General features: G+C 43.3%; 1 protein-coding gene across 2 annotated transcripts in view; it reads left to right on the plus strand.

Moving 5' to 3' along the window:
* Positions 1-15,909, plus strand: part of F13A1 (coagulation factor XIII A chain) — an 83,243-nt gene that overhangs the window by 43,091 nt on the left and 24,243 nt on the right. For both annotated transcript variants that reach the window (XM_068162999.1, XM_068162998.1), the window contains exons 8-12: positions 4,201-4,339; positions 11,980-12,083; positions 12,792-12,880; positions 14,117-14,270; positions 15,122-15,409. In XM_068162999.1, the coding sequence (XP_068019100.1) occupies positions 4,201-4,339; positions 11,980-12,083; positions 12,792-12,880; positions 14,117-14,270; positions 15,122-15,409 (774 nt within the window). The remainder of the gene's footprint in view (positions 1-4,200; positions 4,340-11,979; positions 12,084-12,791; positions 12,881-14,116; positions 14,271-15,121; positions 15,410-15,909) is intronic.

Consider the following 15,909-nt stretch of genomic DNA (forward strand, 5'->3'; position numbering starts at 1 on the left):
TCTCTTTTGGTGAAGTTTTTCTGAGTGTCCATCCTAATCCTCTCCTGGAGCAATTTAAGGCTGTTTTGTCTTGTCCTGTGAAGGGAGGTTGTAGATGGGGGGGGGTTGGTCTGTTCTCCCAGGCAACTAGCACCAGAACAAGAGGACACAGTCTCAAACTGTGCAGGGGAAGTTTAGGCTTGAGGTGAGGACAAAGTTCTTCACAGAAAGAGTGATTGGCCATTGGAATGTGCTGCCCAGGGAGGTGGTGGAGTCACCATCCCTGGAGGTGTTCAAGAGGGGATTGGATGTGGCACTTGATGCCATGGTTTAGTTAGTCATGAGGTGTTGGGTGACAGGTTGGCCTTGATGACATATGAGGTCTTTTCCAACCTTATTGATTCTATGATTCTATGATTCTTACTTAGCAGTTCAAACAGACTCCATCCCTGGAAACATTCCAGGTCAGGTTGGAAGGGTCTTTGAGTAACCTGATCTGGTTGAATATGTCCCTGGTCACTGCAACGGGTTGGACTGGATGACTTTTAAAGGTCCCTTCCAACTCAAACCTTTGGTGATCCAAAGAATCTGAGAGATACTTACTTTGCATGGTCTGTACTTGATACTCCTCTACCTCTGCACAACACATTTTGTTTGAAAATGCTCTTGCAAATGTTTCCCATGGATACAATTCCTCACAGTGGCTTCCACTGTCTTCCCTATCCATTGCCTCATCTAGATTTCTTTAGATCACAGGCACACGCAGCAATTCTCCTACCTTCCCCTCACACTGCCCCTGAATCACCACTATGCAGTATTTTGCCTGCAGGCCACTGTGAAATTGGAGCAATACAGCAGAGGAGTATATATCTGGGGCAAAACTAGGCTTGGTTTGCTGACTAAGTCACATCAGAGACCTGGCACTTCTTTCTGCTGCAAAGATTGACGAAATAAAAAGTTGCTGAGCATTTTGAATTAAAATGTTGTCCAGTGGCTCAAATGATAACAGAATCTCTGAATGGTAGAGATTGAAAGACACCTCTGAAGATCAAGTCCAAATCTCTGCTAAGGCAGGGTCGCTCAGGGCAGGCTGCCCAGGACCACAATGTACAGATGAGTGTGAAACCTCTCCATACAAGGAGACTCCACAACCTCTCTGGGCTGTTTGCTTCATGGCTCCAGTACCCTTACAGGAAAGAAATTTTTTCTTATGTTTTGGTGGAACCTCCTACACTCCAGTTTGTGCCCTTTGCCCTTTGTCCTGTCACTGGGCACCACTGAAAAGATCCTGGCCCCTCCTCTTGCCTCCTGCTTTTTAGGTATTGATAAGCATTGCTAAGATCCCCTCAGTCTGCGCTTCTCCAGGCTAAACAGCCCCAGCTATCTCAGCCTCTCCTCCTCAGAGAGATGCTCCGCTTCCCTCAGCACCTTGGTAGCCTCCATCAGACTCTTTTCAGTAGTTCCCTGTCTCTCTTGAACTGGGGAGCCCAGAACTGGACACAACAATCCAGATGTGGCCTCACTAAGGCAGAGTAGAGGGGGAGAAGAACCTCCCTCAATCTGCTGGCCACACTGTTCTTTGCACCCCAGGGACCACCGGCACTTCTTGGTCACAAGAGTGTACTGCTCTCTCTCCATAGGACACATTCAGTCACTGACTGCTGCATGGAGAGGACAATAAAGGTCTGAATTGCCATGTGCACCTAAAAGGCTGGTTTGAGTCTTCCTTAGGAGCCAATGTTTTATCATTGTGACTAGTCCAGCTTTCCAAGGTTACTCTATTGTATGCTCAGGATAGTTATCCCTTAAAAATGCTAAAACATTCTGGAAAATGGTCATTAATCTTGAAATTGTCAGACAAATTATTTTCCATGAGCCCTGATGGCTCATGTGCTGGAAGCCTGGGAGGGCACTTGAATTAAGTTTAATCAATAGATACATATGGTATTGGATGCATCCAAGTAATTTGTCATCCAGGAACTTGAAATGAATGTGCAGCGTTACGCTTTATTGGAAGTCACAGCAGTGACACTAATGAATATACAAACCCCAACAGTGGTAGCAAGTGCTGCTCGACATTGCAGCAGCAGAACTAGTTTTACATAAGGTTTTCAACAGATATAATTTCCCTGTCCATAAAAAAAAACCCACAACAACCCAAACTCTGTTTTTTTCTGCAGAACCAACATGGCTCATAAATTTTAAAAACCAGAATTTTCTCTTCTCTTTTCTTTATTCTTTTCTTTATTCTTTTCTTTTCTTTTCTTTTCTTTTCTTTTCTTTTCCTTTTCTTTTCTTTTTCTTTTCTTTTCTTTTCTTTTCTTTTCTTTTCTTTTCTTTTCTTTTCTTTTCTTTTCTTTTCTTTTCTTTTCTTTTCTTTTCTTTTCTTTTCTTTTCTTTTCCTTTCTTTTCCTTTCTTTTCCTTTCTTTTCTTTTCTTTTCTTTTCTATTCTTTTCTTTTCGTTTCTTTTCGTTTCTTTTCGTTTCTTTTCTTTTCTTTTTTCTTTTCCTTTTCTTTTCTTTTCTTTTCTTTTCTTCTTTTCTTTTTTCTTTTCTTTTCTTTTCTTCTCTTTTCTTTTCTTCTCTTTTCTTTTCTTCTCTTTTCTTTTCTTCTCTTTTCTTTTCTTTTCTTCTCTTTTCTTTTCTTTTCTTCTCTCTTTTTTCTCTTTTCTTTTCTTTTCTTTTTTCTTTTTCTTTTATTTTATTTTCTTTTTTCTTTTATTTTTATCTTATTTTTAACTTTCTTTTCTTTTTTCTTTTATTTTTTCTTTTCCTTTATTTTCTTTTTTCTTTTCCTTTTATTTTCATTCTTTCCTTTCCTTTCCTTTCCTTTCCTTTCCTTTCCTTTCCTTTCCTTTCCTTTCCTTTCCTTTCCTTTCCTTTCCTTTCCTTTCCTTTCCTTTCCTTTCCTTTCCTTTCCTTTCCTTTCCTTTCCTTTCCTTTCCTTTCCTTTCCTTTCCTTTCGTCTCCTCTCCTCTCCTCTCCTCTCCTCTCCTCTCCTCTCCTCTCCTCTCCTCGAGTCTCCTCGAGTCTCCTCGAGTCTCCTCGAGTCTCCTCGAGTCTCCTCTCCTCGAGTCTCCTCTCCTCGAGTCTCCTTCCCTCCCCTCCCCTCCCCTCCTCTCCCCTCCCCTCCTCTTCCCTCCCCTTGAGTCTCGTCTCCTTGAGTCTCGTCTCCTCGAGTCTCCTCTCCTCGAGTCTCCTCTCCTCGAGTCTCCTCTCCTCTCCTCTTTTTCTTTTCTTCTTCTTTCCTTTTTCTTTTCTTTTTTACTTTTTCTCTCTTATTGTTTTTTCTGAGAGACAAAACATTTCATCTGGAGAAGCTGAGATGATGTCTCAGCAACCTGAATCCTCCCCTTGCAGAATGTGTTCCATGTCTATTTATCAGCCAAGATGCACTACAAACACAGAAACCTAATGGTGATCTCCTAGGCTTCAGACAGAGCTGTGGCACTTCCACAGCCCAAATTTACCACTCGCCAAATAGGGACAGGAGTCATCAACACCTCATTGTGATGGTCTGAGGTTTAGCATTTTTGTTATCCTTTCTAGACTCTTTGTGGAGAGGGAGTATTGACTCCCAAATTCTATTACTTAGCAATCAATGCAAATGATGTCAGGAGTTCTGCTCAGAATTTCTAACTCTTGACAATTCACTTGCAAATTACACAGTTTTCCCCCTTCGTTAGCACTAATTTTCTGCTTTATTCTCCGTGTTCTCCAGATGCCTTCTGACAACAGATGTCCAACAGGAGAACTCTAAATGGACCAAATGGAGATATTTTCTATTAATTCCCTTTTCAGCAGAGTCTTGCAATGCTCCTGGGCTCCTGGTAGTAGGAGGCCTAATATGTTTTGCATTTCTTGCCATCCCAAATTTAATTTTCTTTGTACTGCATTTGATCAGGCAGTTGAGCCCACTGCACTCAGATTTGCTCTGAAAAGCTACAGCATGATCATACTTCAAGACTATTCTAAAACTACTGACAATCTGCTGCTTAGGTTGTGAGATTTGCACTGTTAGAGGTCTTGAATGCTCATAATTTTGTGACCAAATATTTAACATAGTCTGTACAAAGACAGAAGGAGGAATTACCTGGCTTGGTTTGACTGAGTTTTCTCATTTTCTTCTAGTTATTAATAGTTTCTCTCCTCTCATCCTATCATCCATGAACACACTTTTTCTACTTGTCCTTCTCACCCCCACTCCTCTCTTTGCCACAGTTCTGAGGTGCCTGGGGATTCCTGCAAGGCTCGTGACCACCTATGCTTCTGCTCATGATAACAATGCCAACTTACAATTGGACTACTTTCTGGATGATGAAGGGAAAGTGGATACCAAACTCACAAAGGACTCAGTCTGGTGAGTCTGGCAAGTGCCTTTAATGTGTTAACTATATAAGCAGTAAAGAAGTGACAGTAATGCCTGTGGTTTATTTATTTCTCTATACACTGCCAGCTTCTGTAAAACAGGATGAATAGATTGTTAGCAGACTGAATAATATGAAGTGTTGTATCAGGTCTTGCTGAGATGGAGTTAGTTATCCCCTCTTTTGTAGTGCTGTGTTTTGTAGTGGTAGTTGGAAGGGTGTTGATAACACACCAGTGTTTTGGCTACTGCTGTGCTTTTCCAACATTGCCCCACAACAGCAGGCTGAGGGGGAGGCAGGATCTCAGCAGGGCACATGGCCAGGCCAGCTGACCCAAACTGACCAAAGGAGTGTTCCATACCATCTGACATCAGCTCAGATGTAAAAGCCAAGGGGAAGAAGGAAGTGTGGGCATTTGTTGATGGCACCTGTCCTCCAGAGCAACCACTATGCATGTTGAACCCCTGCTTCCTGAGAAGCAGCTGGGCATTGTTTGCTAATGGAAAACAGAGAATAATATTTTTGTTTGCCTTTGCTTCCATGAGTGGCCTTTGGTTTTGCTTTATTAAACTACTCTTATCCTGACCCACGGGCTTTTTGTTATATTTTCCCTCTCCCCTGTCTATCTGAGAAGAGGAATGATAGAGTGGCATGTGGCCCTCAGCCAGAGCCAAGCAAGCACAAGTGCTTGTCATGTAAAGAAGCATACCCTGGGGGATCCTGTGATAGGAGCAAAGGAAACAAACTCAAGTTGCACCAAGGGAGGCTTAGGCTGGATATTAGGGGGGAAAAAATTACCCCAAAGGTTGTCAAACACTCAAACAGGCTGCCTAGGAAAGTAGTAGGGAGGGATTAGAAAACTGTGTAGATCATAGAATCAGTAAGGTTGGAAAAGATCTCTAAGATCATCAAGTTCAACTGTCAGCCCAAGACCACTATGGCAACTAAACCATGTCCTGAAGTCTACATGTTTTCTGAACATTTCCAAGGATGGTGACTCTACCATCTCCCTTGTCAGCCTGTTACCACACCTGAACACTCTTTCAGTAAAGAAATTTTTCCTAATGTCTAATCTAAACCTCCCTGGGCACAACTTGAGGCCATTTCCTATTGTCCTATAGCTAGTTTATTGGAAATCAAAGCAACACCCACCTCACTACAACCTCATTTCAGAGAGTTCAGCAGTAAGACTTGTGCTCTAGACCTTTCACCAGCTTTGTTACCCTTCTCTGAACATGCTCCAACACCTCAATGTCCTTCTTGTAGTGAGGAGCCCAACACTGAACACAGTGCTCCAAGTGTAGCCTCACCAGTGCTGAGTACGTGGGCATGACCACTTCTCAGCTTCTGCTGGTCACACTATTGCTGATCCAGTCCAGAATGCTGTTGGCCACCTGGGCACATTGGTGACTCAGATGTGGTGCTGAGGGACACAGTTTGGTGGTGACCTGGCAGTGCTGGGTAAACAGTTGGATTTCATGATCTGAAAGGTCTCTTCCAAACAAAATAACCTTATCGTTGTTTGCTTCTACTACTAATGTTACAGTACAATATGAAGATATTGTATTGTAGAGAGTACAGTACAAGGGAGGCTGTAGACAGGTGGGGGTCGGACTGTTCTCCCAGGCAACCAACAACAGAACAAGGGACACAGTCTCAAGTTGTGCCAGGAGAGGTTCAGGCTGGATATTAGGAAGAAGTTCTTCACAGAGAGAGTGATTTGCCATTGGAATGGGCTGCCCATGGGGGTGATGGAGTCGCCATCCTTCAAGAAAAGACTGGATGAGGCACTTAGTGCCATGGTCTAGTTGATTGGATGGGGCTGGGTGATAGATTGGACTGGATGATCTTGAGGGTCTCTTCCAACCTGATGATTCTATGAGTCTATATCATATAGATTACTGAAATGCTATCACCAGATAATATAAAAAGAAAATTCCCTAGGAACAAGAAATGGAGTCTCTCTATTTTTGAGAAGACAGTCATAGAATCATAGAATGTATTGGGTTGGAAGGGACCTCTCAAGATCATCTAGTCCAACCCCCCTCTAGTCAGCAAGAACATCTTTAACTAAATAGATCAGGTTGCTCAGAACCCCTCAGAATCAAGGCTGACCTTGAATGTCTCCAGGGATGGGACCTCCAACACTGGGCAACTTGTTCCAGTGATTCACCATCCTCATAGCAAAGAACTTCTTCCTAATATCCAATACAAATCTACACTTCTCTAGTTTATAACCATTGCCCCTCATTCTGTTGCTACATGCCCTTGTAAACAGTCCCTACCCAGATTTCCTGTAGGCCCTTTTCAGGTACTGGAAAGCCACTATAAAGTCTCCCCCAGAGCCTTCTTTTCTCCAGGCTGAACAACCCCAACTCTCTCAGTCTGGCTTCACAGGGGAGGTGCTCCACCCAGATCATCTACATCTGAAGTTTGTATCACAGCATCATTGGGTCTGAAATGTACCCCTATAAATCATCCAACACTTCCCCGCTCAAGGAGGCATCAGCTAGAGCGCAATGCTCAGGGCTGAGTCCAGCTGGCTACACTAGGAGTACTGGGTTCAGCGTTGGGCTCCTCACTACAGGAAGGACACTGAGGTGCTGGAGCATGTCCAGATCATTTTTGTGGCCCTTCTCTGGACCCTCTCCATCAGATCCATGTCCTTCTTGTGTTGAGAGCCCCAGTCAAACTCTCACTATCCAAAGTGAAGTGTAGCATGTGTTGATTATATGCTCTGCTCCATGGGAATTATGAGTGGGTTGTTGAGCCTCAAGCCTCTCCTCCTCAGACTGAAGCAGGGAACGTGACCTCTATAGTGCTTTTTTCCAGGAGATATTTGTCCTGTTCAGTATTTATATATGCAATCTGTCTCAATGATGCCTTTAACTAATCATCATGTTTCATTACGTCTTCATATTAAAACTGTCATTCTGTGGTGGAGGAAATGGCTGAACCTGTTGCTGCAACCTCTTTTATTGTCTCCATAATTTCTTACCAAGAGGGAACAATTAGGTTCATCTACATCTGAAGTTTGTATCACAGCATCATTGGGACTGGAATGTACCCCTGTAAATCATCCAACACCTCCCTGCTCCAGGCAGCGTCAGCTAGAGCAGGTTGTTCAGGGCTGAGTACAGCTGGATTTTGAGTATGTCCAAGGATGGAGACTCCACAACATGTCTGAGAAACTTGTGCCAGTGCTCAACCATTCTCACAAGTAAAAAAAGTGTTTCCTAGTGCTCAGACAGAATTTTCTGTGTTTTAGTTTGTATCTTTTGCTTCTTTTTTACTGGGGACCACCGAAAAGAGTCTGGCTCTGGTTTTGGTCTCCTGACTCCCTATGTAGGCATAGATAAGATCCTTTTAACCCTTCCCATCTGCAGGCTGAACAGTCCTAGTGTGCTTACCCTCTCCTCATTTACAGCCACTGGTTTATCAGAAATTCCTCCCAGTTTTTCTACATCAGCAAACTTCTCCTTTTCTCCTAACCTCATCTACAAAACAGCTCTCACCCATTTCAGACATTTCCTTTTACTTCCCTACTTCTGCTTTTCCTAGTTGGTTCCCAGGACTTCTTGATTCAGTCCTGGATTTTCCCATTCTTTTGGACATGGCCATATCAGGTTTGCCCCAGGTGGCTTCACTCTAGCATTACATCCTCCCATCCTACATTCACTTTTCTTTGCTATGATTACTTTTTGAACTGCCTTGTCCAACCTTTTACCCTTCTGGTGCATTTATTAGTACATGGTGAACTTAACTCTTTGGGCATGACTTAATATATTACACATCTCTTTTCATTTCTCCTCTGTGTCCTTTTCATTACTCTGTGACACTTCATGGTAGCCCACAGGACAACTTTAAATTGCTTGCGTCTTAACCTTGATTTTTTTTTAATGTCCCTTTTATTTCTCTGTGTGTGTGTGCATGTTTTTACAGGACATGATCAAAGTATTTATGATTTTTTAAATGTATTTCTCACTTTTATTTATAATCTCCTGCAAACTGGAAGCCAGGCTATTTTTCTTTATTAATATATCATTTCTATTGCCTCGTACTGCTGGAACTGATCTGTCGTCAGGTTTTAAATACTCTCAGACTTCAGGGATACTTGGAGACAGGATTTTTGGTCCAATCAATCTCTGAGTGTTGGGCTCTCTCTGAATGTTATCTGACATTTATTTATTTTTATTAAAGATCATCTTCTCCCTCAGGATAGGAAAGAACAACAGCAACAGAACACATACAAAATTACACAGACTTTGCAAAAAGTTATTTTTATCAAGCTGGCCGGATTTGGGCCCATCACTGATGCCTCTCTCCCTTTACTTTGTTCTCTTTGTCTTTCTTAATGATGATATAAAGACACTTAAAAGAACCTTTCTCTTGGATGGAAATCAAGAGTCATTCCTACTGCGAGGTCCAAGCAGACCAACATCAGCACCTCAGCAGAAACTTGCCTGAAGCCACTCAACCCTGTGGGGGTTCATCCATGTCCAGGCTTGTGAAGAAAGCCCTTCTGAGACCTCTCACAATCTCCATGCCTGAGCTTACCAGCTCATGAAAGGGCAGCAGCTGTTTCCAGCGTGTCTGCCTCATAAGCAATATGAAGTAGCCTTCTTAAATTGTCTTCCAGGCATGCAACCCAACTGGTCATCTTTTATTAATTTCCCCTTCACTTTGTTTAGACTATTTGTAATTATCTCTGTAAATATTTAATGGTCACCACATTGATCTGTGTAGCCATTCTTGCTTTCTTTAATGTCTTGGGATTGCTGTAGAATACAAGAACTACACAATTAATTTAACCAATCATGGCTGTGGAGCCAGCTCCATTTCTATCAGAGAGAAGGCTTTGTTACATTTCAGAAAGGCAAATGCCTCCTTCATAATCATTTTCTTAGTGCTCATGAGCTTTACAAGAAATGTCTTTCTGTCCATACATATGTCATATAGAATAGAATAGAATAGAATAGAATAGAATAGAATAGAATAGAATAGAATAGAATAGAATAGAATAGACCAGGTTGGAAGAGACCTTCAAGATCATCATGTCCAACCCATCACCCAATCCAACCCACCTAAACAACTAAACCATGCAACCAAGCACCCCATCAAGTCTCTTCCTAAACACCCCCAGTGATGGTGACCCCACCACCTCCCCAGGCAGCCCATTCCAATGGGCAATCACTCTCTCTGTATAGAACTTTTTCCTAACATCCAACCTGAACCTCCCCTGGTGCAGCCTGAGACTGTGTCCTCTTGTTCTGCTGCTGGCTGCCTGGGAGAAATATCCTTGAGTGTAATTATTTTGCATGGCAGCAGACCTAAAGAAATTGCCATCCTGTTGCATCCAGCTATACCAATAGAAACCAGTAAGAAAGGTCTTGTCTCCTTGGAAGAATATAGACAAAAAATACACCAAAACTCTGTATTACATAATCATACAATTGAAGCAGAGCTGCCATTTTCCACACTGTTATCCCCACCTTAATTTATCATCCTTCCCTCCTGCCTGTTCTCAGGTTCCTGTGTCACAGAACACAAAGCTAGTGACACATCTGAGCTTGATTCCAAGTGAACCAGCAAAAGTTTCACTGCAAGTGTCTCTCTCACACGTTAGCATAACAGTTTCCCAAACCCCACCTACCACAAGGCTTTTTGCCATTCTCTGGTAGCCCTCAGCAAAGTTTTGCCAGCGTGATTCAGCATCATCTACTTTTAGCAGCAGCCAAAATTCCCTGAGTGTGCAGCATTTTCCTTGAAAATTCCTTTTTTTTTCTGTAGTGCTGCTTCATTAATTCTCCTAACTGACACGTTTTACCCTGATCCAAGCTTTCACTTCCACTTTGAAATGTCTTATTAGACAAGCCTCAGATCCTTCTGACTCTGGTCCATGACTGCATTTCACCTATTATTAATGAAATGGTCAGAGTTTAAGCATCCCCATTTTGGCGGCTAATACCATCACATGTACTAGGGGCTGTGTCAGCAGCTACACTGATGTCATTTGATCCCTGTCTGCTGTAGGATGTCTATCATTTGCAAGCAAAACTGCCACTTTCTCTACTTGCTCCTTATTTTTTGCAGCAATGAGACCCAAAAACATTGCTTGCTGGCTTTACTGCAAGACCCCAAGACCCTCTTCCTAGATTGCTTGTTTGTTTGTTACAAAATCTGTCTTTCTTTTCTGCTCATCTTTGAAACATTTTGGGCAGAACATGATGGTGCTGTGGTGTTTTGGGTTTGGTATTTTTGTTTGTCTGTTTGTTTTCCATTTTTTGGTGGGTTTTTTTGTTTGTTTGTATGTTTTTCTTCCTGAGCCTCCAGCCCAGTGAGGGCATTTCAGCCCTGTGCTCCTAGATGAAATGCACTCAGAGACCAACCATTCTGTATACTGTCCTGGGCCCTACAGGTAAGACTTGGCCCATGGTGGTTGTAGGTGGGTTTTATGGGAAGCTCTATATCCTAGGAGATCTGGCCTCCCTCCCCCTATGCTCTGCCCTAGTAAGGCCACATCTGCAGTGTTTTGTCCAGTTCTGGGTTCCCCAGTTCAAGAGACTAGTAGAGAGAGTCCAACAAAGGTCTACAAAGATGCTGAGGGTACTGGAGCGTCTCTTCAAAAAGAAGAGGCTGAGAGACCTGGAGCTGTTTAGCTGGGTGAAGAATAAACTTAGAGATCTCCTCAATGCTCATAAATACCTAAAGAGTGGGGGGTAAGAAGATGGGGCCAGACTCCTTTCAGTGACAGGACAAAGGGCAATGAGCACAAACTGGACACATGAGGTTGCATCTGACCTTGAGGAAGAACTTCTTTACTTTGGGAGTGCCAGAACACTGGACCAGGCCATCCAGAGAGGTTGTGGAATCTCCTTTGGACAGATTTCAAACCCATCTGGACATTGCAATTCAGGGCAACCTGCTGCGGGTGACCCTCTTTTAATGGGGGGTTGGACAAGATGATCCCCAGAGGTCTCTTCCAACCCTCACCATGCTGGGATTCTGAGATTCTGGGATTGGCATGACATACTGGGAAGATCTTATAAGGAATTCACAATGAAGATAGTCATATAAAGTCCATGCAAGGGTCTGGTGTTGTACCAACATGAAAAGCAGCTAAGCATGTTTATTTTGAGCCAGGAAAATAAACCTACACAATGTATATCATGGAGCTGATTTTGAAGTCTCTTCAGAAGAGCTTCAGTCTTACTGGTTGTAAAACATACTGTGGTGCAATGGCTTGAAGAAGATGAAAAGCTTGCTGTAGCAGCAAACCGAAGTGGATATGTGTGGCTGGAAAAAGATTGCTCTCTGTGTAACTCTTCATATACCACAACAGTCTCCAAGCACTGGAAAGTTGTCTGAGATATTTGCTTTCAGAACACACTAGAAGAATCAGCAAGCTTCTTCAGCTTGCAATCAAGAAACTACGATGAAGGATTGTGGCCTTCAAGTTTTAACAGATAGGTACCAAGCTTTCAGACCTAAAAATCCCTCACCTGAAAAGAGGCAACTTTTCACCACTCAGTGCTGTCATTGAAGCAATGGTCAGGACATAGATAACCAGATTTGGGTTGTTCTGTGTATTTCTGTCCAAGAAGTAATATTCTGGTCCTATCTCTTGCCCAAGGAACTATCACTGCTGGAATGAAGCTTGGATGACCAGACCTGACCTTCCTGTTGGTTTTGGAGGATGGCAAGTTGTTGATGGAACACCCCAAGAAACCAGTGATGGTAATAGTGCTGGAAGTCCTCCTTAGCTCTCTTTCCAGTGTTTGGGTTTTATGGCAAACAATGGGCTGATGAGAGTTGAGCCAGTAGGACCACATGGATGGTGACAATTTCTTGCACTAGTTAACCATGTTCACCAGTGCTCAGGACCTTCTTCTGATCTATTCTGAGCTCTAAAACATATCTATCCTTATTATAACCCTGCTTAGAATGCACATGCACAACATCCTGTATGAGAAGGGCCCTGCTCAGTACAGATGTACTCCTCTTGTCAGAAGATGGGTCTAAGATTTCAGCCTGATCAAATTCGTTCTCCATTTTATGACTGCGGCCCTTATTCAACTTCCTGTGCAGAATGTAGGCGGGGTGAAAAAAACACTGCTATTCCTTCCAGTCCTTAATTTTCCAGTTCTTAAAAAACATTCTTAGCAAATTTGCAGTGAGGTCTTTCTCAGTCTATGATTTACCTGAGCCCTCCCAAAATTATCTGCTTTAACCAAAACCAGGTCTCCCTGCATTTCAGGCACTTGAGACTTAAGAGGGAACTTCGCAGTGCCATAAAGGAACCAGACCATTAGGTTGTTTCAGATGAGTCTGTATTGTTTAAAGGGCTGGTAATAAGAAAGAACTCTTTTCCTTCAAGAAGAGGTAACATTCTGATGGGTTTTGTCACTACTTTAATCCCTCACTTTATCTCTCTTCCCCACATAGGTATGTACAGATGTGGCCCAGCCTCAGTTCAAGCCATTAAACATGGTCATGTCTGCTTCCAGTTTGATGCTCCTTTTGTCTACGCCGAGGTACGTGCCTGAAAATATTTAGTGCCTTGAGTGATATCAGTAGGACCATAGGTGAGACAGGAGATAGGGCTCCACTGCAATTCATGGATTGGGAAGTGTCTTTATATGTCCTCTATGTCAGATGAAGATCTCATCATGATTTTGACATGAAAGCCAGTAGGTGTGATATGACGCTAATGAATGACAGACTTTTCTGCTCACCAAAGTAATAAGCAGAAAAAGCTGCTCTGGCTCTGAGGGAACTTCAGGCAGCCATCATTTATTCTTCTCAGCTTCCAGCTATGTTAGCAAATGAATCACTGACTCTAGCTGCCCATTTCCAACCCCTGTTAGCTGTTACCCCCATCTAAGGATTGCCAGCAAAGCTGCTTACGTTAAGGCTCCCTTGCTTATTTCAGTCAAAATACATGCGGTGATTTTTGAAGAGCTCTTTGCTTAACACATTCCTTTTGGCCTGCAACAGGTCAAGGAAAGATCACATGGGTGGTTTGACAGGAAGAACTGAGAGGGAACTCTCTCCATGAGGAGCAAGAGGACTTGGTCTAGTGATTTAGCTTCATAAAACAGAGCTGACATGCTCAGAATTGCAGCAGCTGTAGAGCACATATCTTATTGAATTGTACATAGATTAGGATAGAAGGGAAAAAAATAGTGTGCCCAGGTGGCCAAGAAGACTAATAGCATCCTGGATTGGATCAGGAGTAGTGTGGCCAGCAGGACTAAGGCAGTGATCCTGCCTCTGTACTCAGCACTGTTGGGGCTGCACCTCAAATACTGGGTTCAGCTTTGGACCCTTCACTACAAGACATCAAGGTGCTGTAATGGGTCCACAGAAGGGCAACAAAGCCAGTAAAGGGTCTGGAGCACATGTCCTGTGAAGAACAGCTGAGGGAGCTGGAGAAAATGAGGCTTAGGCTTCTCACTCTCTACCAACTCCCTGAAAGGAGGCTGTAACAAGATGGAAGTTGGTCTCTTCTCCCAAAGAAAAAGTGATCAGGCAAGAGAATACAGCCTCACATTCCACCAGGGGAGGTTTTGGTTGGGAATTAGAAAAAAAATGTCTTCATGGAAAGGGTTGTCAAGCCCTGGAACAGGCTGCCTAGGCAAATGATGCAGTCCTCAAGGATATGGTGTGGTAGAGTTAGATAATGGTTGGACTTGATGATCTTGAAGGTCTTTTTCAAACATTGTGGTTCAGTTATTCTGTGGTTCAATCCCTTCTCATTTAATTTTTAGGTGAATGGTGATATTATTTACTTAAGAAGGGAAAAAAATGGAACCCAAGTGATAGAAAATATTGACACAACCCATGTTGGGCAGTTGATTGTGACCAAGGAAATTGGAGGGGATGGAATGATGGAGATTACTGAGGACTACAAGTTCCGAGAAGGTAACCTGAAATATGGTGGGCCCATACCAATGTGTATTTGCCTTAGTAAGATCTTGGATGTGGATTTACAAACCCCTGGCACTGAGAAAGCTTCATGAAAAGCTGCCAAGGTACCCTCTGGAACATTTTATTTGTAACTCCACCACAGAAACACGGCAGATGCCTCGATGAGAGCACAGATTTTGCTGCTCAGAAATGCTTTGGACTGAGTTAGCTGTAGTAAAAATAAAAAGTAGATCTGGAGTAACTCAAACCAATCACAACAATGTAAGGCTTTTTGTACAGCTGTTTAGATGTGTCTTACTCAGGCCAAATGTTTGCACAGGGTAAATCAGTGTTGCTCCATTAATATCAATTAAGCTTGAGATGGCTTGAATCTTTAGCACCCTTGGAAGCTGTGAAGCTCTCTAGATATCTTTACCACAGTTCGCTGTCCTCATGCATGCATTTGGGGAAGGACTGCTCAGGATCTCAGGTAGTGATAGGACTAGGGGGAATGGAATGAAGCTGGAGGTGGGGAGATTCAGGCTAGATGTGAGGAGGAGGTTCTTCACCATGAGAGTGGTGAAACCCTGGAATGGGTTGTCCAGGGAGGTGGTCGAGGCCCTGTCCCTGGGGGTGTTTAAGAGCAGGCTGGCTGAGGCTCTGTCCAGCCTGATCTAGTGTGGGGTGTCCCTGCCCATGGCAGGGGGTTGGAACTAGATGATCCTTGTGGTCCCTTCCAACCCTGAATGAAACTATGAAACTATTTCAGCTACCACAAACTATGGAAGATGCACGCTTTTGATTGATGAATGGGCTAATGCAGGACCCTTGCTTCTTTCCTAAAGTTTATTAGCTTTTATTTCTAGGCTCAGAGGAGGAGAGACTGGCTCTTGAGACTGCTGTGATGTACGGCGTTAAAAAGCAAACCACCCAAGATACCACGTATCAGCCACAAAAGGATGTGGACATGGACTTCCAAGTGCAAAAGGCAGTCCTTGGCAGTGACTTTAAAGTCACCATAACTTTCAGGAACAGAAGTCACAACTATTACACTGCTACTACCTTCCTTTCAGGCAACATAGTGTTTTATACAGGAGTGACAAAAAATGAATTCAAGAAACACTCCTTCGTTGCAAAACTGGATCCCTCTTCATGTAAGTTATCTTCAAACCTGTGAGCTTTTCCTTTCTGTCATTAACTGCCATCAATGTCTCTACCCCATGCAATGCTACAGGCTTGGGGAAGAGTAGCTGGAAAGATGCCTGGTGGAAAAGGACCTGTGAGTGTTGGTCAGAAATCAGTTGAATATGAGCCAGCATGTGGCCAAGTGGCCAAGAAAGCTAACAGCATCCTGACCTGTATCCGCAACAGGGTGGCCAGCAGGATCAGGAAGTGATTGTTCCTTTGTACTCAGCACTTGTGAGGCCACACCTTGAGTACTGGATCCAGTTTTGGGCCCCTCACTATGTGTAGGACATGGATGTTCTGGAGAATATCCAGAGAAGGGTGAAGGATCTAGAGCACAAATCTTCTGAGGGGTAGCTGAGCAAAACTGGGGTTGTTTAGCCTGGAGGAAAGGAGTCTGAGAGGAGGCCTCATTGGTCTCTACAACTCTCTTAAAGGAAGCTGGAGTGAGGTGGGGGTTGTTGTCTTC

Source organism: Melanerpes formicivorus, unplaced genomic scaffold, assembly GCF_026170545.1.
Source record: "Melanerpes formicivorus ecotype bairdi unplaced genomic scaffold, bMelFor1.0.p_v2 SCAF_69, whole genome shotgun sequence".
NCBI lineage: Eukaryota > Metazoa > Chordata > Aves > Piciformes > Picidae > Melanerpes > Melanerpes formicivorus.